The sequence below is a fragment of the Mizuhopecten yessoensis genome, unplaced genomic scaffold, assembly GCF_002113885.1.
Source record: "Mizuhopecten yessoensis strain PY_sf001 unplaced genomic scaffold, ASM211388v2 scaffold3279, whole genome shotgun sequence".
In the NCBI taxonomy this organism is placed as follows: Eukaryota; Metazoa; Mollusca; class Bivalvia; order Pectinida; family Pectinidae; genus Mizuhopecten; species Mizuhopecten yessoensis.
Genome location: NW_018404965.1, coordinates 70,040 through 96,688, shown reverse-complemented (window position 1 = coordinate 96,688; position 26,649 = coordinate 70,040). Strand labels below are relative to the sequence as shown.

Genomic DNA, 26,649 nt, shown 5'->3' with positions numbered 1-26,649 from the left:
GCCCGTCAGCCCGTCGATACTACCGGAAGGACGATATTTTTGTTCTCTGTCCGTCCGTCAGTCCGTTGGTACTTTCGGTCGGACGATATGTTTGTACTTTCTTAGTCAGTCCGTCTGTCGGTACTACCGGAAGGACGATAGGTTTGTACTTTGTCCGTCAGTTTTGCACTTTGTCCGTCAGTAAGTCCGTCCACCAATCCGTATATTTCAAATCCTATTTAAACTACAATTCCCGAAATGGATATGTGATTACCTCTTTGGATACGCGGAGTGTCAAATGCTAACATCTGACCTTTGTTCGATAATATGCATAGTTATGGCCCCTTGTTCATTTATAAAAGCGAAGTTTTTTCCGCAACATGTTTTGACCGCAGGGGACTATAAATTGGTCTGTTATTGTTTTGTTTTGTCTTACCTCCCTCCCCATTTTTGTTTTCGCAAGATAATTGGCAAATAGATTTCAACATTGTCAAAAATCACCAGGCGATGCAATATTTTATTACAATTTGTTCGATATGGCGCTGCAATATTTCTATGTAGATAAAACTTGTCCATCAATTGCCTTCCCAATACTAATGTATATGATTTTTTGTGAGTTTTTTCTATGTATATTTATATTATTAAACCGATTATCAAAACAGCATGAAATATATATTGTATTTGTCTACATGTTTTTTAATGTTACCAGACACACGCGATGTACCAGAACACGGAAGGAAGCTCTTCCATCACCATGCGATGTGCTCATCTGACCTCGGCGTCCTGTGAACTGGTAAGCAGTTGATAAGTTAAAGCAGACATTATGTCAGTCTTTAGGATTTCCAAATTCAGATAAAGGGTACCATGTCGTCAGTTTTTATGATTTCCAAATAAAGTTAAAGCGTACCACGTCGTCAGTTTTTAGGATTTCCAAACTAAGATAAAGGGTACCACGGCGTCAGTTTTTAGGATTTCCAAACTTAGTTAAAGGGTACAACGGCGTCAGTTTTTATTATTTCCAAATTAAGTTAAAGGGTACCACGTCGTCAGTTTTTATGATTTCCGAACTAAGTTAAAGGGTACCACTGCGTCAGTTTTTATGATTTCCAAATAAAGTTAAAGCGTACCACGGCGTCAGTTTTTATGATTTCCAAATAAAGTTAAAGCGTACCACGGCGTCAGTTTTTATGATTTCCAAATAAAGTTAAAGCGTACCACGGCGTCAGTTTTTATGATTTCCAAATTAAGTTAAAGGGTACCACGTCGTCAGTTTTTATGATTTCCGAACTAAGTTAAAGGGTACCACGGCGTCAGCTTTTAGGATTTCCAAACTAAGTTAAAGGGTACGACGGCGTGAGTTTTTAGGATTTCCAAACTTAGTTAGAGGGTACAACGGCGTCAGTTTTTATGATTTCCAAACTAAGATAAAGGGTACCACGGCGTCAGTTTTTAGGATTTCCAAACTTAGTTAAAGGGTACCACGGTGTCAGTTTTTATGATTTCCAAACTAAGATAAAGGGTACCACGGCGTCAGTTTTTAGGATTTCCAAACTTAGTTAAAGGGTACAACGGCGTCAGTTTTTATTATATCCAAATTAAGTTAAAGGGTACCACGGCGTCAGTTTTTAGGATTTCCAAACTTAGTTAAAGGGTACCACGGCGTCAGTTTTTATGATTTCCAAACTAAGATAAAGGGTACCACGGCGTCATTTTTTATGATTTCCAAATTAAGTTTAAGCGTACGACGTCGTCAGTTTTTATGATTTCCGAACTAAGTTAAAGGGTATCACGGCGTCAGTTTTTATGTTTTCCAAACTAAGTTAAAGGGTACCACGGCGTCAGTTTATATTATTTCCAGAGTAAGTGTGAGGGTACAACGGCGTCAGTTTTTATGATTTCCAAGTTAAGTTTAAGCGTACCACGGCGTCAGTTTTTATTATTTCCAAACTAAGTTAAAGGGTACCACGGCGTCAGTTTTTATTATTTCCAAATTAAGTTAAAGGGTACCACGGCGTCAGTTTTTATCGCCAAGAAGAGTTCCAATCAGAGTATTTTTTTAACTCTAAGCATTTCACACACTATATAGAAGATAGAGCAACCTAATCGAGTTTGTCTGGCTTAGAGTAACTTCCCCTTATCAAAATTTTCATACGCGTTCCAGTTTGAAACCATTGGTCGAGTGCATGCTTTTAAATGTAAATGTTCACTTTTCGACCCTCAGAAGTTCTTTTTTTTTCTATTTATACTTCTAGTTTCAAACCTTCAAATTTTAAACAACTACATTTCTGTCAAATGCATGGCAACATCTGTTTTTTTGTGGAATATTTCTTTTGAAAAGGTCTGAAACATTTTTTTACAACACTGATATCGGTAACAATGTAGTTTTACTTGTCGGTACAGTTTACGTTAAGGAGACGATTGCAGTGTGGTAGAATTTTTTTCTCTCCATTTCATCACTTAGATGGTTCTATGTAAAAAGAGGTTGAATTAATTCATTAGCGGTTTATAGCGTTACGTTTCAGCAGTGCATTTTTCTGATTTTTTTCTGATTTTAATCCAGTATGGGACATTTTCATATGGAAAAGAAATGTACCAAATTCAGCCCTCTGGTGACGGGATATACTCTCCGTACGAAATTAGTCTACTTGACGTAAGAAACCGGCGATTTATCAACGTTAATGGCGATGCTAAAGCAGGTACGTTTACGTGGTTTGTTTGTTTGTGTTTTACGTCCTATTTACAGCTATGGTCATTTAAGGACGTGCCAGGTTTTGGTGGTGGAGGAAAGCCGGAGTACCCGGTGAAAAACCACCAACCTACGTCCTGGCGACGGCCCCACGGAGGTCTCGAACCCGCGACACAGTGGTGGAGGACTAGTGGTAGCAGAATGTCAGACGCCTTAACCACTTGGCCACCGCGGCACGCACGTTAGCGTAGAGAACACTACACTATTGTAATCATACTGTGGTCCAAGGATCACGTGACCGACAAACCAACTCCAATGTTCACTTGTTTAAAAACAAAGAAGAGTTTGTAAAAAACAAACGTGTTTTTGCATGTACTGCCCATTTTGTTTTAATTCAGTGTTTTTGTTTACATTAGCGGGCTAGCTCATCGCCACGCCCCCTAACCCATAAAAGGCGATTGCCTCATCCGGGTTCCTAGATCAGAGGTGAAAGCTCATTGGTCAGTTTAACTTGACAGCTAAATGATCGCCATCTTTATTTATACAGTCACAGCAATTTAATTTGAATTTTCAACATCTTGTGCTTGTTGGTGTGTCGTTTATGCATCAGTTTGCTTACGAACGACTGGTTGGTAATTTTGATCGAACATTTTGTTAAACTTCTTTTACTAATTCTTGATCTGAGTAACACATGATTTCGAAAAAAATCCAATTATTTCTTCAAACAAATTAAAATGTCTATAAAATATAAGCAAAGGTGAGCGGAAGAAAAACCATCCGCCAAAATGACAATAGTATACATATATGGAATGACAATAGTATACATATATGAAGTGTCTGACAAAGACTTTAGTCACTCATCTTTGAAATGTACATTCATATCATCTGATAAATTAAACCAAGTAAATACAAACAAAAAACAAGGTGGGATGGGAGGGCAAGCACAAGATGTTGAAAATTCAAATTAAATTGCTGTGACTGTATCAATAAAGATGGCGATCTTCTGAAAAAAAAATCTTCTAAATATTTAGCTGCCAAGTTAAACTGACCAATGAGATTTGACCTCTGATCTACGAACCCGGATGTGGCAATCGCCTTTTCTGGGTTAGGGGGCGTGGCGATGAGCTAGCCCGCTAATGTAAACAAAAACACTGAATTAAAACAAAATGGGCAGTACATGCAAAAACACATTTGTTTTTTACAAACTCTCATTTTTGCTTTTACTGCAAAACCTAAATATTGTGCTGACGATCTTAAAAGTTCTTGTGCTGTCTCTTGACCTCCTCCCAATACCTTCTATATAATTATACATGTATCTGTCAAGTGATTATAACTATCTCCATGCTGTGAAGCTCTGTTTGCTTAATGTCTCATCAATTCTCCAACAAAATAACACCAAAACATTTGTGATTTGCGAAAAATTGGCTCACTTTTTAGGAAGTGGCCGCAATTTTTTATTCATATTCTGAAAAATTTGGATAAAAACTTCTTTTAATAATTCTTGATCTGAGTAACACATGATTTCGAAAAAATCCATTTATTTCTTCAAACAAATTAAAACGTCTATAAAATATAAGCAAAGGTGAGCGGAAGAAAAAACCATCCGCCACAATGACAATATGCTTTATATTGTCATCCGCCACCGGTTTTGCAGTGAAAGCAAAAATATTATGATAAAGATTGAACAAAGTAAAGATTTATCATTCAATAAAAGTGCCTCCTTTCTGGCTTATTTTGCAAGTTATGTTCATACAATATCTTCCGTTAACTCATTCACCCATGAGATTTCATAATGAACTATTCCAACCTTTGACTTGGAAGAGTTCAAATGTGACAGGGGTGAATGAACGAATCATATCTAATGTGTAACTGCCTCTTTACCGTAGGACAATGTATAATTAATATTAATATTTAATAACTATATTAAATTATGTATTACAATTAGATGTGCAGGTATGGGGTTGGGGATATATAATGTGTCGGTAGGGATAGGCCCAACCACTCTTGTTTATCTCTTACCCTGTTGGGGTACATGGTATTATATATATGTATTGTGTATATATATGCATATATGCATATCATAGTCCTGCTACTAGTTAATTACTTGCATATTTTTTATCAAGCACAATTGTTTTTACAAAGACTGGTTAATAACATTACATGTCTGAAGATAGTAAATAGTGTGATTGCTCTTATAACGTGTCTAAGTCATTTTGGCTAGACACATTTAATATTCAAAGGTATATATGTATTGTGATTTTTTGAATACTATGTGTTTGACACGAAAATAAAATATTTGAACTTTGAACTTGAACTTGTATCATGTTAATGCATTGGCTGGTCGTTAAAATATTCAGTAAAATATTTGTTATATTTGGTACATTTGGAACTGTCCTGATAAAAAAAGTTCATTTTCGATTTGAAAAGAATAGAATAGTTCATACTTCTGAGAACGTAAGCCCATGTAGCATTTTGTTATAACGGGTTATATTCATACCCTGTACATTTTCATTTTAAGTGATTCAATACGTCTAACCCACTTTTCAGTGATCAAACAGCTTGAAGGAAGCGAAAAGTTTAAAAAGTTTGGAAAGGAGCAGATCGCTAATTCGAGAAAGCGAAGAGCGATAGACACCGATTATGTTGGTGAGATGGTTGTTTGGATGGATCTGTCAGTGTGGACACGGTACGTACAGATAGTCCAGACTAGGACAGGCAAGGTTAGATAATCCAGACTGAGACAGGTGAGATAATCCAGACTAGGACAGGCAAGGTTAGATAATCCAGACTGAGACAGGTGAGATAATCCAGACTGAGACAGGTGAGATAATCCAGACAAGGACAGACAAGGTAAGATAATCCAGACTGAGACAGGTGAGATAATCCAGACTAGGACAGGCAATGTAAGATAATCCAGACTGAGACAGGTGAGATAATCGAGACTGAGACAGGTGCGATAATCCAGACTAGGACAGGTAAGGTAAGATAATCCAGACTGAGACAGGTGAGAGAATCCAGACTAGGACAGGTAAGGTAAGATAATCCAGACTGAGCCAGGTGAGATAATCCAGACTGAGGCAGGTGAGATAATCCAGACTAGGCCAGGCAAGGAAAGATAATCCAGACTGAGACAGGGGAGATAATCCAGACTAGGACAGGGAAGGTAAGATAATCGAGACTGAGACAGGTGAGATAATCAAGACTGAGACAGGTGAGATAATCCAGTCTGAGACAGGTGAGATAATCCAGACTAGGACAGGTAAGGTTAGATCATCCAGACTAGGACAGGCAAGGTTAGATAATCCAGACTGAGGCAAGGAGATAATCCAGACTAGGACATGTAAGGTTAGAGAATCCAGACTGAGACAGGTAAGATAATCCAGACTAGGACAGGTAAGGTAAGATAATCCAGACTAGGACAGGTAAGGTAAGATAATCCAGGCTGAGACAGGTAAGATTAGATCATCCAGGCTGGGACAAGTGAGATGAGATAATCCAGACTGGGACAGGTAAGGTTAGATAATACAGACTGGGACAGGTAAGATGAGATAATCCAGGCTGGGACAGGTGAGATAATCCGGACTGAGACAGGTTAGGTTAGACAATCCTGTCTGGGACAGGTAGGATGAGCTAATCCAGGCTAGGACAGGTGAGATAATCCAGGTTAGGACAGGTGAGATAATCCAGGCTGGGACAGGTGAGATAATCCGGACTGGGACAGGTAAGGTGAGATCATCCAGACTGGGACAAGTAAGGTAAGATAATCCAGACCTGGACAGGTGAGATAATCCAGGCTTGGGCAGGTAAGATAAGATAATCCAGACTGGGATAGTTGAAAAAATAATTCAGGCTAGGACATATCAGATAATTCAGACAGGGGCAGGTGAGATAAAATAATCCAGACTCGGACAGGTGAGATAAAATAATCCAGGCTAGGAGTTGTAAGATAAGATCATTCAGGCTAGGACAGGTACGATAAGAAAATCCAGGGTGGGACAGGTGAGATAATTCAGGCTGGGACAGGTGAGATAAAATAATCCAGGCTAGGACAGGTAAGATAATTCAGACAGGGGCAGGTGAGATAGAATAATCCAGACTCGGACAGGTGAGATAAAATAATCCAGGCTAGGAGTTGTAAGATAAAATCATTCAGGCTAGGACAGGTACGATAAGATAATCCAGGGTGGGACAGGTGAGATAATTCAGGCTGGGACAGGTGAGATAAAATAATCCAGGCTAGGACAGGTAAGATAATTCAGACAGGGGCAGGTGAGATAAAATAATCCAGACTCGGACAGGTGAGATAAAATAAGCCATGCTAGGAGTTGTAAGGTAAGATCATTCAGGCTAGGACAGGTACGATAAGATACTCCAGGGTGGGACAGGTGAGATAATCCAGGCTGGTACAGGTGAGATAAAATAATCCAGGCTAGGACAGGTAAGATAAGTTAATCCAGGGTGAAACTGGAGTGATTAAATAATCCAGACAGGGGCAGGTGAGATAGAATAATCAAGGCTTGGACAAGTAAGATAATCTAGACTGGGACAGGTAAGGGTAGACAATCCAGGCTGGGACAGGTACGATAATATAATCCAGGCTGGTACAGGTAAGATAAGATAATCCAGGTTAGGACAGGTAAGATAAGATATCCTCTCATTTCCGTGTGTGTAAGATAGAGCTGTCCAGGGTAAGAAAGGGGTGTACGAATTACATACCCCTCATTGGGGATTACTTCCACCCCATTTAACGTGACATGACGTCAAAATGGCTCAACAATGACGTTGCGTCACGAATTTTGAACTCTCCGATGCCGCAATGCGGAAAAGGCGACGTGATGAATTAAAACCTTTTACGATATATTTACGATACACGTTAGAAAGATGAAATTAATTTTTATGTGCAAACAATTTTTGCAAATATTGGATATGCTTAATCTGGCTGGCTAATTCGTTTTCGTCTGAAAAATTGATATTTTCAAACCGTGGCCAGTCCAAACGCATTTTCATGGTTTCTGAGCTTATTCTGGTGGCTGGAATGAGAGAAAAATACTCTTTCATGCCCAAGGGTGAAGGATAGGGAAATTCCACCCTCGGGATTTTAAAATATGGCAAAACCCTCGGCAAAGCCTCGGGTTTTACCAAATTTGAAAACCCCTCGGGTGGAATGTCCCTATCCTACACCCCTTGGCATGAAAGAGTCTGATAATATGAACCGGAGAAAGGGATATTGACCGAGGCAACTTATATAGAAATTGTAGTTGTTTGAAAAAGGTATTGCGCACTTCTCCATGTTTGACTTAAACTTGACCAACAGTGAGATAAAAACAAAATGTTTTTTTCTATTTCAGCATTTTTTTATTTTTATTTTTATTTTTTTTTATTTTTTTATCATTACACTATGGTGTTTATTTTATGCCAATACAATGGAAAGTCAATAAAAACAAAAATAAATTTGTGCTAGTTATCTTTCCAGATCATCATTCAAGAGGATGTAAAAAATATATAAAGAATTTCCAACAATTACATCATGAGGTGCATCTCAAATGTAAAATTAAATATAGATTACAACAGTACCAAATCATTAACTGACAAATAAATATATATATTAATGGACTGATAATGGTATGTCTACAAAATAGAATGACAAGAATAATGTGAAATAGTATTTTACATTTGGCACAGACTGTACAAGTTCCATACCAGGTAGATAATGACTGACAGAAAGATGTTTCCGTTCCTTTAACCCTTTCACCACTGTAGACCATGATGGAATCATCCATATAAATGCATGGTAGAGTCTACTAAAGTTACATGGGGTGAAAGGGTTAAAGAATATAAACAAAGTTAGTGGTATACCCCCAGCCCTGCTGAAGTGTGACCCTTGAACCTTTAACCTTGTGTTGTACAAAAAGATATTACTTCAATTCAAATATTGTAAAGTCTGAACTTTGACCCTTAAAATTTGACTGATGGCAACCAAAATTTAATCAAGTGACCATGTTTTAAATTTTACTTAAGACATTTATTCTACATGAAATTATCAAGGACTTTAACATTTTGAAAAAGTTTTGCATTTAGCTCACTGTCGTGAAAGATTTATAAACTTTTGGTCAAGCAAAATTGTTAATTAGCTGATAAAGGTTAATATTTTTACATTTTCCCCTCTGAGATAAATTGCTCTTGATGATCAAATACAAAGTAAATTTGTTGAAAGGGAGATCATGTGCACAATTGTTTTAGATCAAACAAGAATTATTGGATTATAAAATGCCCTTCGACAGATTAAAACATCATGATTAATTAATGAAGACAATAATGAAAATCAAATTACCTGAATTATTGTATAATAAATATCGAGAGGTCCATCGGGGCTGTAACTGCTCACCTACTGTAGAAGTACTACTTACTTTGAGGTGAAGATCATTGTGATCACATCTACTGTACACCTTCTATGTTTGATGCAGGTATACTTAAGGTTTCATCAACATAATAATTTAAAGTTATGGTCCAGACAAGATTAATCTTGTACTTATCCAGCTTTTTGTCTATGAACTGATTGTAAAGGTCAATGTGAACTAATTATTTCCCAGTGCACACTTTCTGGGGATGATGCAGGTGTATTTCAGGTTTCATAAAAATGTCTCAAAACATTTCAAAGTTATGGCCAAACCATGATTTTACTCAAAAGGTTTGCACTTGTTTTAATTTTTGACCATGAGGTGAACATCACCGTGCACTATACACTTTCACATGGGAATAAATCTACACTTCAAGTTTTGTTACGTTATCGTTCAAGGTCTAAAGGTTAGTCTTGACAAACCTCATACGAAACTTTGCACTTTCAAATCAACCCAAATAATAAGTTTAGAACCATGAAAGCATTGATGATATAAAAATGGGGCCGGGGGACAGACCACATGTTGCCATTTTGAAATTGTAATCAACATGAAAGATAACAGCACCTGTTCAGAACTGTTAGAGCATTATTTTTAAAGTTTATAGTTTGGTAACCAGTTAGCAAGTATAAGTTGAGAAGTTGAAAATCAAGGAATGCTCCATGTCAAATCTGGTCAAAATCCCTTCATCCATACTTCAGGAGTAGCTTTTTAAAGATTAATGCCTATTTCTCATTAGGATCTAACGTACCAAATTGATACAATATTCGTTCTGTTGCTTTTATAGTACATGTATTTTAAAAGAAGAGTTCAGAATAGACAATGGACGTCAGACACTGCACCATAGCGTTTACTTAATTGATTATGTAAGAGAGGTGAGCAAGCAAAAATACACAGCAGGAATTTTTATAAATTGATAAATTATTGCATGTTAATGTTTATTCTTTTTCTTTTAATCCAACAATTTTTTTCCTGAAATAACAAAAACAAAAACTTCTGATAAATAGCACTATAGAGATACATACATTTTCTATCAGAGTGTAGATATCGACTCAGCAGCTATTTTGTCATGATCGATACTTGGGATGTGCTGGTGCTGGGGATTAGTCTATGAACCCGATCAAACTTAATATTCCACCTCGACTCATTCTACATATTTTACCATATCTATATAAGCATTTTCACATTTCATTCCTCAGGGTATAAAAGATGTACCCCAATGATAAATCAGTGCATTTGTGATGAAATGATTAATTAAATTGACAGATTAAAACTGAAAACTGTACACAACTCAGCAAAATAAAATAAAATTAAATAACAATGTTTTATTAATCATATTTGCCAACTCTCCCTATTAAGGAAGGAGACTCCAATTTTGGACCCTAAAATTTAGCATTTTCATGCACAATTTGTCCAATGGAAATTTTAAAAGGTTGGCAAGTATGAGTAATTTGTTTTAATTATTGCTACCAGAGTACACTCCCTCGAATAACCGAGTACAATGCCCTGATTTAACACAGAAATGACACTTAAATCACTCATTATATACCATTACAGCCCTGTTACACAGAGTTGTCACGTTTCCACAACAATTCTGAACACATTGTCACGTTTCCTATTCCAATTACAGTTTCTGGCACTTTTTGTTCCCATACTATTTTCCACATCAAAGATAATTCCCACCCAAAGTTTCCAGCAGTTTGTTACAAAATTCTCACTTGAAAGATGATAATATCTTCTCCAATCCAACTGCCTTTATAACAACAGCAATTATTGTTCCAAAGATGAAATAAGGAAATATGGTCATTAATCCAGACTTTCTTAGTTTCTTGGCAGACACCCAGGTAATAATATTAACTATTTCAGCAAGAGAGATGGCTTTGACAGCATGTACAAAATATGTACGGCACATATCCAAGATTGTTTTCTGATTGTGGACATCAGGATAGTGTGTGTTATCTATTTCAGCAAATTTAGATAACACACACTATCCTGATGTCCACAATCAGAAAACAATCTTGGATATGTGCCGTACATATTTTGTACATGCTGTCAAAGCCATCTCTACCCAGATTGTAAGGGGGAAAACTCTGGGTAGAGATTGGCCGTCAAAGTTGCTACTTTGAACAATATGCAGTAAAACATTGGGGGTATTCGCGACTTTGAATGCGTTTTTGACACACATACAGCTCATTCAGGTACCAACTTTCGGGCTGTTGATCTAAAACATTCGTTTAACTTCTCCGTGCGATTTTTTTCCCGCACCTGTACAACAACTTACCTTATATCAGTGTGTAACTCATAATTACACCTGTTAAACCACGCAACATGTCTTTAATTTTCTGTTGTTGCTGTTCGCTGTACAATACAACATGGGGGTGCTTTCATTTATCATGCCTTGCAAGGCATGCATGAACTTTTGCATGTCCGCCGGGATTTATAAAAAAAAAAAATGATACATTAAAAAACAGACAAACCGGTTGTTCCGCATAAACGAACAGGCCCCATGTGTTTAAGTACTATTCACCAGTGTTTAGCTACTATTTACACGTGCTTACCACACAATATATGTATTTATTAATTAATTCCATTAATTCCAGGATTTTAGCTGTATCAGGTACGGAGACCGCAGCAGACGCCGATGCAGAGACGTACGCTATAGCGCTCATGAATGACGTAAGACTCGATTCTCTAAAGCTTCTGAATCTCGCTAATCCCGACGCAGATACATTTAACAACTTCCTCTGAAGCTTTTTTCCTCCTTTAACAAGATTCATCAGTTTTGAAATATGTAGTTAATAGCTTGCCAAAAGGACAAGTCGGTCTTGAAACGTTGCGACACGTTTGATAAGTACAATGTTTGTGTATAAAGATAAACTTTGGTATTCCGTGTTCACTCCTAACATACAAGTCCGAACATGTTTCCGGATTTGCGAGGTTAAGATAGATCAACAAAGCTGACACATAAGGCAAGTTTTTTGTAGTTTGTCCCTATTTCTCAGAAATAAAACAAAATCGAATTTCATTATATATATAAATGGTATTGTTTTGAATGGTTATTCATCTTTTATTGAATTTGCATCAAATTTTAGAAATAAACATTCATGATTTAAACTTTTTTCCAGTGTTTCCAATGATTTAAAAAAAATGTAAGTACAATTAATTGTGTCACATTTTAAACTACAGGCTGACACCCGTGTCAGGAACCTTGATGTGCAATATCAAGAAAACGGTGCCGGGGTTTCCTTCAGTTGTAGCTTGATGCTTGTACACTTAGAAATATGCAAGGTAAGATTTATAATATATATTCACAACCTACAGAGGTATCACCTCAAAAAGCGTTGTTTCTAACAATCTGGAGTTATCTTCTCATAACCTTACCATAGAATAAATCGGGAACGGTCGGCATTTTCCGTAAACGAGAAACTCATGCCGATGATGAATTTTTACGTGAAACAAGAAGTGATCTGTTCATAAAGAATAGACAATAGAAGCAGTTTAGATACTGCTTGTATTTCAGATTCGCGGAAGAGTGGTGTAATTAAACATTTACATTAAAAATAAATTAAATTCGAAAGACGTGCATACAGTAAGAAGTCTCGACTCGTTTCTTGCTTAAGATTTTTTTTCACATATATACTTAATAATCGTTTGATGCTGGCTTAAGAAGGAACCACTCTACAACTGATGGAGTTTATATCCTACATGCACTGATATCAATTAATCCCCCCCCCCCCCATTTTTTTTAGATAAAGTAAAAAAATCTTTCATCGGTTGCAAACAAGTTCATAAGTAAATAAAAGTACCATCACATAATAACATACTAGCGTATGTCTGAGTGAAATGAAAATATGGAAATTTGAAGTGAAACATTTGTCACGTTCAAAAACACAATCTTATTACATTACAGATAAATATATATTTTACATTGGTTCCAGCTGAAAGAACTGCCCCCCCCCCCCCCCCCCATTTTGTTTTTTATAATAGTTGTTCATACGAAATTCACACAACAATGAAATGATTTATGTAAAAATGCACGGTGTCCGTGTTCATCAGTTCAAGTTACATATAAAATAAAGAACCTCACAGTTCGTTAAGGTGATTACATGTGCTCACAATAGAGTTGTACCCTACTTATTCCCTCGTGTTTGTACTTTATATTGCATTGTTTGTACATATATATATGCTGTATATTATCTGAAGGCCATAACGAACATTAACTTTAAAGGTAAAAAATGGGACGTCAACTTGATAACAACCTATTTGCCGTTGTTTTCTACCATTTTTGGACGGGTTTTTTTAATAATAAATACCCATATTCGACATGACTTATCTTAGATGTAATTCACATTAAACAACGAAGTTTTAAACAATTGTAGAAAAATATGGTAATTGATTTCTTTTTTTATTTTGAACGTCGAAATTTTACATTTTAAAACAGAAAACGTATATTTTATATTATTATTTGTTCCTCGAGGTTTGTAGTCTCGTTCAACCAGACGCTTGATCACTTATGTGTTCGGCGTAGCTTGCGTAGACAATAAGAGTCTGGTTGACCGAGACTACGATGTTTGCAGCTTTTTCCCCCGCCATTTTTCCTTGGATTGAATCATTAGAGGTCACGTGATTTCACACATTGGTAATAGAGGAATTTTCTTGGTTGTGTGGGTTTTGTCATTTTCTAAAGGAACTGTGTAAACTGTGTTCCGAATGGAAATGAACTATGATTGTTTTACGAGGATTACGAACAGCCATTGGCTACGAGTTGTTCTCCGACGACATGAAACACATAAATACATAATATGACAAATAAACATGGACATCAATTTCAACAAACATCCACCGTTAATATAAAAACACACACACATATGGCACAAAATCACATCATAAACACAAGCCATACAAATGGAGAGAGAGAAGGGGGTACGTGACATTTATTGTTATATTGTATTAGCCATCTACACCGAATATTTTAGCAATAACTTGTCTTTATTGAAACATGTTTCGCACCAAAAACTGTTTATTTTTTATTTTTAGCAAAGCAGTGACTGTCAATGGTCTGAAGGTGTCGTCTCAAATGGGGTGATCACATCAAGTACTGCTTACATGAGCGATGTATTAAATCAAGCATTTGCACTTGAAGGTCCTGCGGGCATTGCCAACAGCTACGATTTCATGAATCTCTTGACGGCGTAAGTACGAATATCCTTTTATCTTTAAACTATCCATCAATTTAGGTACGTTTTTATCACTTCAATTGGTGGCTCTTAATATTTAAGATAGAATCGACACATACAAAAAAAGTTCTGATTATCCCTTACAGGTAAAGTAATTTAATACAAAGATATATTGTCTTTAACATGAAACGTAACATTTATTAGCTCACCTGGTCCGAAGGACCAAGGTGAGCTTATGCCATACCGTGGCGTCCGTCGTCCGTCGTCTGTATGTCAACAATTGCTTTAAACGACTTCTACTTCTTAACCACTGATTGGAATTTAACTAAATTTGACTGGAAGCATCTCTAGGTGGTTGGGATTCAAAATTGTACAGATGGTGGGGCTGACCCCCAGGAGCTGAGGGGCGGGGCCAAAAGGGGGCAATTTGGCTATATTGCTTTAAGCGACTTCTTCTCTGGAACTAAGTGATGGATATCAACTATATTGGACTGGAAGCATCCCTAGGGGGTGGGGATTCAAAACTGTACAACTGGTGGGGCTGACCCCCCAGGGGGCTGAGGGGCGGGGCCAAAAAGGGGCAATTTGAAGGTCGCGTCATGATCAGCCGGTCAGCGACTTTCCATCACGTCATGGCAACCAACTAAATATGCCAACTCATGTCAGGCCTATCGTATGATGTTGTATCACTGGCACTTCCAAGAAAATCCGCTTGATATCGGTACGATGATGATGGTTTTAGAAGTAAACGCAATCCGAGAATCCCAACCCTACCCCCTAAGAAATGTTGGCGCGACATTGATCAAGTTAAAACGAGGCAACACGATCTCGTGATAAATCTTGCACGCGCAATAGAGCGTCTAATTTGCATATCGAATTATCTAGGTCATGTCGCCTTATAAGACAGCAAAACTTTACAATTAGTAACATTCGACGTGGTAGAATAAAAATAATCAACTTATGTGCGTGCATTATGGTGCAATATATAACGAGGGTGAGAAAATGTTGGTAAAAATAATTAACGGCCTGAGTTATTTATTTGTCCAACATTTTCGAATCCCGAATTAATTGAAATTAATTAATTGAAATAATTCCTAATTATACAACGATATATGGTCCTTAACATTTTAAGTTTTATCAACAAGTATACAACGATTTTAACTCATTTACCCCTTAAGACACATTTGAACTCAAAGGTTGGGATAGTTCTTTATAAAATTTCAGGGGTAAATGAGTTAATGTTTCCGACTGCATTTTGTAAATAAACAGTGTCATAGAACTCGAAACAGTTTTTGTCTCCCTTTGATTTGAATATTTACGTGCGTTATTTCGTTAATATTGCATATATAACAAATTATATTTCTCCACTAGCTATGAGGTGGTGGACTCGACCGGGGTTACTGGTTGCGGTAAGTTATTCGCTGGGAATGTTTGGTTTCAATAAAATGTTCCTGCTGATTGTGCGACAGTTCAGCATTATTTGTAAACAGTTTTTTATTGTTTGTAAATATTAGGAATAACTACGGTAGACAATACACTGGGATACCGTGTTTGCTGTGTAAGGCGGATGGTTCTGTGAAATAAAATTATAGTTCCCGTGTATAACTATTGATAAATAGGTCATACGCCTGTTGAGAAAGGCTAAAATATCAGTGTATTCCTGCTATGGCGAGCTGGGACATGCTGATTTGCATAACTAATCCAGTATACTCCAGTTATAGTGTATAATTTATTGTATTTCAATTGTAGCGCTTGTGTTTTTTTTTTATAAGGGCAGATAACCCAAAATGTGTATAGCTGAAGCGTGTGTATACTTCTTACTAAAAGTAAATAGTCTACTAAAATTCATTACAGTGTGTGGGAATGTTTCTTAAAGACAGAAAAGTAATTCAGTTTAATTCAACTTTTGAATGTGAAGCATTTCATATTTGCAAACGGGAATCATCGGCACTTTCCGTATTGTTTCCGATTGCTGTATTTGAAGTCGTTGATAAGGGACAGTCCAGCGAAATACATATTTATTGCGGGAGAAGTTATTTCATGAAGGGGGTAGTATGTAATTATACTTCTGTATTATCTAGGAGCCATCTTTCAACGTGACTTGATGTGTCGTGTCGTAGCTGCCGCACGTGTCAGCGTAACTATGATCAGAGACGGAGGGGTAGGATTCAACACAGCCCACTTCTTCGCGATGCAGTAAGTTAATTGTTACAGCATTTCTTCGAAGAATTCCCATACGTACAATTATGACGTCTCCAAATGGATTGATTTGGTTTGGTTTGTTTGTGTTTTACGTCCATTTAACAGCTATGGTCATTGAAGGACGTGTCAGGTTTTGGTGGTAGAGGAAATCCGGAGTTCCCGGAGAAAAACCACCGACCAATGGCCAGTACCTGGCGACTGTGGACGTAGGCCTGGAACCCGCGACCCAGTGGTGGAGGGCTAGTGGTAGCAGAATGTCAAACGCCTTAACCACTTCGCTAACGCGGCCCGCCACAGGGATTGAAACATTTCTATAGATTGTTCAGAAACATGTTCCATGTTGCATTCCCTTAAAAATGTTCAAAATTATTGTTTGCATAATGATATTTAGTAAATTGAAAATTTAAAAAAATATTATCTTTTTGAGGCTCCATTGAGTTCCATTGTAAGACCATCTCGTAGAAATATTAAAGCAGATATTTTCCATGGATACTAAAGTAGGGCTGAAAACCATTTGGGATTTTCCATTAATAAGTCCGACATCGATGGAAAAATTGATTTGTCACAGTTCCTGCTTGTGTGAAATGAAACCACATTTTGATTGTGTATGCTATTCAGGAACACATGCAGCAAAAATATGTATAACGGTTAGATTCGGGTTTGAGTTGTGCGTATTTTTTTAATAATAGTCGCTCTAAGAATGAGAATGTAGGGCGGTTTTGTTGAAGAATTTTGTATGAAGTCCCTGTATATGCACACCCTTGTAAAACTGAGTTTCTGCAGTATTAGTAAATGTTTATTCCGAGTAAATTATATTTAACTCATTCACCCCTGAAATTTCATAATGAACTATTCCAACCATTGAATTGGAAGAGTTCAAAATTGTGCAGAGCTAATGCAGAATTCAAACCTTCGAATTCAGATTGTAAACCGTCTCTCTAAACAGGGGTGTATTCGTTCGCTCTGCCGGAGTGGATCGGCAGATGTCCGATGTCATTCGTTTGACTTCGCTTGGTATTCCGGAGCTCTCCCGTCTCTCCGTTTTTCTAAGTGGGGAAATCCGTTCAACACGTTGTTTGCTGTTCGCCAATTCTCAAATATTATGCGCGGCAGCCATTAACCGAAAATCATGTCGCATGATCCTTTCACCACCTATAATATAGTCTATACGTCAAAACTATAGTTCACTAAACAAAACAAAACAAAACAAAATGAAAACGTACGGTATTTTTTTCATAAATTTTACATGAACATGCCAATATACACGAATCATCGTTGTCGCGTCACTCTTTCTGATAAAGAAAGCTTTGCATTTTTTTTTCAATTTAGTTAAAATTCATATTTTTTCCTTCATATTTCAAGTTTACTTATGCCTAAACAAAAATTGATTTATTCAATATCAATAATTTAAGCTAAATTATTTTTTGGCGGTTATCTACTGTCGCAAAATGTTTACAGTTATATCCGAAGTTAAAAAAAGGGGATGCTACGGTAAATGTGAGTAACAACAAATTCCATATTCTGCAGTGGGATAGGGAGCCTTAAGATTATTTGCGTTGTTCTTAACAATTTGTCACGATTTCACCATTAAATAACGATTATTTTCATAAATTAGCTCAAGCTGTTTCTACAATGTGCGGAAACCTAGCTATTCATACGTTCATTTCAGCAAAATTTGAAATATCTTATGAAGAAACTTTGCTTAAATACAATTTATAGGAGGAACCTATAGGTATGTAGATAACTTGACTTTAACTTATCAACGTGTTTTAGCGTCGGTGCAGAAAACGACGAAAACAGCGCGGCATGTACTTCTGCAGACCAATTCGCCTCTGCTTTCAAGTGGGAAAGAGCGTCGATGTCGACCGCTAATGCTGTCAATCCATGGCGATGGTCTACGTGTGCCTTAGATCAGATTCAGCAGACAATAGAAGAAGATTCGAGGTATGCGTAATCTATGATAAGTATACTGTACCATTAAACACATGTTTACCTTTAATGATATTTAAATTAATTTTCCACCTCGATTTCCGCCAACATACTTAAAGATCAGATTCTTCTTCCTCATTGAGTGACACATATTTACCATTCTGATTCCCAGATCCAGTTATTACATTTTATCAGTAAAAAATATCATGAATTCTACCACGTTTACGATGTAACGAATATTTTCATAACCATAGATTATTTAGCAATAGACCATGTACGAGCGTGTATTATTTATTGACAAACAGGCCACAATCTTCAAAAATGTTTCCCACAAATGTTCTGGTAAAGGGACTGGTTTGATTTTTCACCTGAGGTTACCCGCATTTGATTTTGTATGTATTTGAAGATTTGTTAGCGGACAAACAAAAATTTATTTTCTCTCTCTATATCTACTTAAAACCTGTCAAGCTCTCTGTCAGAATGTTCCACTGATGTTACCACAAAGCACAGAGAAGTATCTTTTTTAATTGTTACAATTAACCCATTTTATTGTTTTATCAATCGTTCTGCCTATTTACAATGTTTATGCGCTGATTGAACATACAAGGCACTTTAGGATAAGCATGGAACTTGGCATAGATGCTAGTTATAGGATGATATTTAATTTGTGAAAGTTGCATGCTTACCCAAAATGCCCTTTATGAGCAACCAGCGCAAACACATTTGAAAAAGGCAGAGCGATTGATACAACAATGAAATGGGTTAATTTCAACGATTAAAACAGATACTTTCCTTGAGGCAAGAAGACTTAAAATTATCAGCAAATCAAACTTCATTAAGTATATTAAATTGATAATTTTACTGTAGTTGTGGTAGCAAATTTATTTGTAAATTAACTTTGATAAGTAAGAAAACATATCGGGACCTGGAACTCACTTCAGTCACAGGTGTTGAGCAAACATTATATGATTGATATAACATACAATATTACCTATTAATACTTATACGTATAGCATATTTAGGGTGTCCTGCACCTATTGATTCACTTGAGACAGAGAGTTTGTGAAATTGCCAAGTTTGAGATTTGTCAAGAAGCCGTAATTCAGTATAAAACAAATGGAAAGTGCGTAGTGAATATAGATTTTTATGTAAGTGTACTCACATGAGTAAAATTGTAAATTTCAACTCAAAATATAAATTAGAAAGGAAATTATTGAGGAAAAAAAACACTCTTCAGTTGAAAATTACTAAAAAGAGCCCCCTGACTTAATCCTCCGTTTTATATAAACAATCTTTAAGTGACGACTAAATTTCTGTCATTTCTTATTCTTTTATATATGACTTGTTTGATTTACACATACTTCAAAAACAGAAATTGTATTATTTTAGTTGTTTTAGCTCATTTTGAAAACAGTGAATTGTATTTGTGATTTACCCTACCCCTTTTGGTACCGCAAAACCCCACTTTCGGTCAAACTTTTACCTTAGTTTTTGCGCATGTAATAAAATAGTACATCATCCAGATATACCGGGCCCAAAAAGGGTCTTATCGGCACTCTTATGTCCTTCCCGTTTCTAATGAACAGTTATGTCCTTCCTGTTTCTAATGAACAGTTTTGTCCTTCACGTTTCTAATGTACGGCTACGCCCTTCCCGTTCTAATGTACGGCTTTGTCCCTCCCGTTTCTAATAAACGGCTATGCCCTTCCCGTTCTAATGTACGGCTTTGTCCCTCCCGTTTCTAATGTACAGTAATGTCCTGCACGTTTCTGATGTCATTTGTTCTCCGTCACGTTTCTGATCTACAGCTATGTCGCATGTTTGACGGATCAGAATTTTTCAACGGAAGACTATGATGCATATCATGCGCAGGGAGCACTCGGCAAGACCCTTTCCGCTGAAGACCAGTGCCGATATGCCTTCGGAGACGGATCTACATTCTGTGGTGTAAGTAGCGAATATTCTGCTTCCGGTTTCGGATTGTTTTACCTTTCTTTAGCTAGGAATATGACAAACATTATACTTTTGGTTTTAAACTATTTCATCTTTACTCATTTTGCAGTATGATACAAACATTCTACTTACGTGGTCACTTTTTGTCTGTTGTCTGCGATGTATCATACATTGACGGAATTCACAACACTGTTTGTTCAATGTTAGTTCAGAACAACTTGCACAGATCCTTGCATATATAACATTCCGAGATCTACAGTTCATATTAGCTTTCACTTTAAATCTTATTTCTCCAATTTTTGAATGTACATTCTTCTCCTTCCACAATAATACTACAAACACCACATCATGGTTTCTCATTTCGATACGCTTGCGTTTTGTTTGGAACCAATACACTTAGAAGTACTCAATAATCTTTTCGAATGTTTAGGTTGTCTTTTACAGTTAATAATTTTCTAAGGAATCACCCATACTTTCAGCCGTCTTCATAAACGTTTCTTAGCTTTTGCTATAATAATCGGAGACGTCCTTAAGTTTTCCTTGTATGCTGTGAAAAGAGAAAACTATCCGATAAAAACAATCGAATACGTCCTAAAATTTCCTTACGATGCCGTGAAAAGAGAAAATTATCCGATAAAAACAATTGAATACGTCCTAAAATTTCCTTACGATGCTCTGAAAAGAAAAAAATATCCGATAAAAACAATCGAATACGTCCTAAAAAATCCTTACGATGCTGTGAAAAGAGAAACTATCCGATAAAAACAATCGGTGACGTCCGTTATTTTCCTTTATATGCTGTGCAAAGAGAAAACTGTTCGATGAAAACAGTTGCTGACGTTCTTAAGTTTCCTTAATCTACCGTGGAAAGAGAAAACTATCTGTGACGTTCAAAGGAAAATTGTTCTAAAAGCTGGATATTTAAATCAAGAGAGTAGTAAGTTACACCCCCCAAAATACCATATGGCCACTATATAGCACACATTTTAATTTTTGCTTCTTTCAACGAATATGTTAGGGCCATTTTGAATGCAGTGAGCACAATTGATTTGATTTTAAATGTTCATCAAGTATCAAAATAATGTTCAATACACACACTGTCATACATATATACTTATCATAACGAGAAATGAATTTATCTTAAAATTAATAAAATTGAGCTGAGGAAATATGTTTTTATGCAAGTTTTGAAAAATTCTTCTGCCATCTTAAAATGGTGGCCATCACCATTCTTTTAAAGGCAATATATAAGTCTAGCTTTGTTTACATGATTGTCTGCTCATACATAAACAAGATAATAATTATTGTGTAAAAAAATGTAAGAAACTACAAAAATATACTTACAAATGAGTATACAAATGTACGTATGGAATTGTTAAATTTAACATATATTTGGCGGCCATCTTGGAATTGGTGGCCATCTTATTTTTGGTGGCCATCTTGAAAGAAAAAGATTGGCCCCATAGCCTAAATTGATCAGTATATAATTCTCAACCAGTATGCCAAGTTTTATGCTTTATCCTAAAATCCACGATTTTCCTGATTTTTGCACCATTCTCGGCAAATATTTGGCGACCATCTTGGATTTGGTGGCCATCTTGATTTTTTTTTTATTGGCCCCATATCCAAAATTGATCAGTATATCATTCCCTACATGCATACCAATTGGTATGCTTCTACTATAAAACCCACAATTCTTCTGATTTCTGCACCAATCTGCCGGACTACTACAAGCAGACTTCCGTTCGGCATATTCTTAAATAAAGAGGTGTCTGAAAATAATGTCTGAAATATTTTTGAAGGAATTGACTGTATATGACAAAGAGACCATGTGGATGGACTTTTATTGTTTAGGAGGATAACTATGAGGCAGCAACATCATAAGTAGACCACGATGGTCCTTAGAACAGGGGATGAACCAAACTAAAGTGACATAGATGTCAGGCACAGATATAACAGCGGACATGTATCAGTCATTCCGTTTGTTATGAACAACAAGCAAAGAATGCAAGAAGACAATGCTCTCTTGGATTTACAAAGAAAACACGTATTTTCGAAAGCTCGCCAAATCAGTTATCGATTGCTGTTTGTGTTCAAAACATACTTGGCATGTGTCAGTGATCAGACCTGACCCAGAACATGCCAAGTCTATGCAAGAAATGACGGAGCATTGCGTTACCTTATAGATTCATACTTATCATCGATCTACGGGTCATTGAGAGATATGAGCGATCAGCTATCGTCTACTTTGAGGGAAAGGATATGAAAGAAAATCTACCAATATTATCTTCTAACAAAAAAAACACTCTCTATTGGTTAAGAGCTAGCGATGTCCTGTTCGGATCAAGAATGTCAAGGAGAATCGGTGATTAACGTTTGGATGCAAATTTTATAAACTACTTATATAATCAAATTCATAGAAACCTCTAATTTCACTTGAGGTACCTAATCTTCAAAATGTCGAAAATTGATCCAGTTATCTTTCATGGGAGAGTAGAATCATACTCTTTTGTCGATGACTTCCTCGAGTTGATAGGCATATCCAAGTTACTAGACTCATTGTCTCAATGCAAAATGTGAATTATTGCAAAGTGTGTCTTGCAGGGTATGCCAATTCAGACATTAGAAGCTAATTTTAAAATCAAAATCTGCAGCATAAATCGATTCGAAGAAATTTGTATCAAACTATTGTCTGGTATTTGTATAACAATGATTTTTAACTAATATGTTATGGAATTTCATATTGAATATTTTGTATGATATTTGTATGTTTTTTTATGATACATGTTACGCATTTTTTGCATGATGTTTATTTAGAAGATTATGTCAATAATGTCGCAATAGAAGTTGCAAAACAGCAGCATACGTTATATTTTTGATATACTTGTATATCTGAGTGATACTTTTATTTGATAGTTATTGATATAAAATATCGTCATCACTCTTATCACTCTATTAATCAGATTGAATACACTATTTTAAAAAATATTGGCATTAGTCGGTATTGTGTATTGTATTTGACAGACCCAGGACGAGACGGTCTGTTATCTTGGACTCGACTGTACTAACCCTGATACGAATGCCTGTGACGAAGTCATCTACGCGTTAGAAGGCAGCATTTGTAATCAAGAGGGAAACGCTAATGCTGTAAGTAATATTTATATAGTATAACTATATCGGTGTTCTTGAAATCAGATGATAACTTGCAATCTAGGTGTTTAAATCAGATGATATCCCACAATCTAGGTGTTGCTGAGACCAGATGCTTTCATACAATCTATGTGTTGTTGGAACCTGATGATTTCATTCAATCTATTTGTTGTTGGAACCTGATGATTTCATTCAATCTAGGGGTTGTTGGAACCTGATGATTTCATTCAAACTAGTTGTTGTGGAGTCAGATGATTACGCACATTCTAGGTGTTGTGGAAAACTGATAATTTTATACAAACTAGGTGTTGTTGGGATTTTATAATTTCATACAATCTATGTGTTGTGGAGATCGGATGATTTCATTCAATCTAGCTGTTGTTGAGATCAGATGTTTGCACACAATCTAGGTGTTATTGAAACCGGATGATTTCATTCAAAATAGGAGTTGTTGAGATTATATTATTTCATACAATCTACGTGTTGTTTTGATCAGATAATTTCATACAATCTAGGTGTTGTTGAGATCAGATGATAGCCTATAATATAGGTGTTGTTGAAACTAGATGATGTCATTTATTCTAGGTGTTGTTAAAACAAGATGATATCTTACAACCTCTGTGTTGTTGAGATCAGATGATTTCGTACCATCTAGGTGTTGTTGAGATATGATAATTTCATGCAATCTACGTGTTGTTGAAACCAGATGATAACCTACAATATAGGTGTTGTTGTAACCAAATGATAGTCTATGATCGTCGTGTTGTTGAAACCAGTTGATAGCTTACAATATATGTGGTTTTGAAACTAGATGATAGCCTATAATCTAGGTGTTGTTTAAACAAGATGATAGCCTACGATATAGATGTTGTTAAGATCGGATAATTTGATTCAATCTACGTGTTGTTGTGATCAGATAATATCATAAAATCTATGTGTTGTTTAAACTTGATAATTTCATTTAAACTAGGTGTTGTTGAGATTCGATAATTCCATACAATCTTTGTATTTTGAGATCAAATGATAGCCAGGATGATTTCATTCAATCTAGGTGTTGTTGAAACCAGATGATTTCATATAATCTAGGCTTTGTTGAAACCTGATTATAACCTTTGAACAGGGAAGGTAACCATAGCTGTATGTCCGACAGGGGACGTTACTTAGGTTGTATGTTCCAAATTTAGTGAAATTTGGACAAGGGAGGTTGTTTAAGTTGTATATTTAACAAAGAGCGAAATTTGGACAGGGGAGGTTATTTTAGTTGTATATTCAAGAAGCAGCAAAACTTGGACAGGGGAGGTTACTTAAGTTGTATATTCAACAAGCAGCGAAATTTGGACAGGGGAGGTTACTTAAGTTGTATATTCAACAAGCAATGGAATTTGGACAGGGGATGCTATTTTAGTCGTATATTCACCAAGCAGCGAAATTTGAATGGGGAAAGTTATTAAAGTTGTATGTTCAACAAGCAACGAAATTCGTAATAAGGCGAGATTACCTATGCTTATGTTCCAAAAGCAGCAAAATTTGAAAAGGGAAGGTAAACATAGCTGTCTGTTCCACAAGCAGCAAAATTTGGACAGGGGAGGTTAATGTAGTGGTATATTCAACAAGCAGCGGAATTTGGACAGGGAAAATGGTTTTAGTTGTTAATTCAACAAGCAGTGAAATTTGTACAGGCGAGGTTATTTAAGTTGTATGTTCAACAAGCAGCGAAATATGAACAGGGGACTTCTTGTGTTACGTGTTCTATACTACGCGTGGTTCTTACAGGTGATATACGATTTATGCTGCAAACTGGGGTTTTATAAGACGGTTAATAAAAAGGGTTTGAAGATAACCACTATAGCCTCCGATATGGTGAATTGATACAATGTATGCCTGTATACTGAAGTTTTAATAAAGTCAAGGAATAAATGGTATTCCTGGAAGTCTATCTTAATCACGCAAATATAAGTGACTTTTGAGGTCAAAACAAATCACGTCAATTTGTTTATTGTGTAATAAGATCAAATATTGTCTTTCTTTTTTATTAAGTATTGTCTCGAAGGGGTGTGTGATGTTCCTACAACTACTTCAAGGCCAACAACCACAACACCAATACCGACAACCACAACACCAATACCGACTACCACAACACCAATACCGACAACCACAACACCTATACCGACAACCACAACACCTATACCGACAACCACAACACCAATACCGACAACCACAACACCAATACCTACTACCACAACACCAATACCGACAACCACAACACCAATACCGACTACCACAACACCAATACCAACAACCACAACACCAATACCGACAACTACAACCACAACACCATTACCTACCACAACCACAACACCAATACCTACTACCACAACCACAACACCAATACCGACAACCACAACACCAATACCAACAACCACAACACCAATACCGACTACAACAACACCAATACCAACACCCACAACCCCAATACCGACAACCACAACACCAATACCGACTACCACAACACCAATACCGACAACCACAACACCAATACCGACAACTACAACCACAACACCATTACCTACCACAACAACAACACCAATACCTAGTACCACAACCACAACACCAATACCGACAACCACAACACCATTACCTACTACCACAACACCAATACCTACTACCACAACACCAATACCGACAACCACAACACCAATACCTACTACCACAACATCAATACCGACAACCACAACACCAATACCGACTACAACAACACCAATACCGACAACCACAACACCAATACCGACAACTACAACAACAACACCATTACCTACCACAACCACAACACCAATACCTACTACTACAACCACAACAACAATACCTACTACTACAACCACAACACCATTACCTACTACCACAACACCAATACCTACTACTACAACCACAACAACAATACCTACTACTACAACCACAACACCAATACCTACTACAACAACCACAACACCAATACCTACTCCTACAACCACAACACCAATACCTGCTACTACAACAACAACACCAATACCTCCTACTACAACCACAACACCAATACCTACTACAATAACCACAACACCAATACCTACTACTACAACCACAACACCAATACCTGCTACTACAACAACAACACCAATACCTACTACTACAACCACAACACCGA

General features: G+C 36.6%; 1 protein-coding gene across 1 annotated transcript in view; it reads left to right on the top strand.

The window, feature by feature from the left end:
* Positions 1-693: 693 nt before the first annotated feature.
* LOC110447287 (serine-rich adhesin for platelets-like) overlaps positions 694-26,649 on the top strand; it is a 27,244-nt gene continuing 1,288 nt past the window's right edge. The window contains exons 1-12 of the mRNA XM_021492866.1: positions 694-772; positions 2,540-2,675; positions 5,213-5,351; positions 11,661-11,736; positions 12,247-12,348; positions 14,098-14,252; positions 15,609-15,646; positions 16,319-16,433; positions 18,213-18,383; positions 20,177-20,315; positions 23,346-23,468; positions 25,509-26,064. Coding sequence (XP_021348541.1) covers positions 698-772; positions 2,540-2,675; positions 5,213-5,351; positions 11,661-11,736; positions 12,247-12,348; positions 14,098-14,252; positions 15,609-15,646; positions 16,319-16,433; positions 18,213-18,383; positions 20,177-20,315; positions 23,346-23,468; positions 25,509-26,064 — 1,825 coding nt within the window. The 5' untranslated portion in view covers positions 694-697. The remainder of the gene's footprint in view (positions 773-2,539; positions 2,676-5,212; positions 5,352-11,660; positions 11,737-12,246; positions 12,349-14,097; positions 14,253-15,608; positions 15,647-16,318; positions 16,434-18,212; positions 18,384-20,176; positions 20,316-23,345; positions 23,469-25,508; positions 26,065-26,649) is intronic.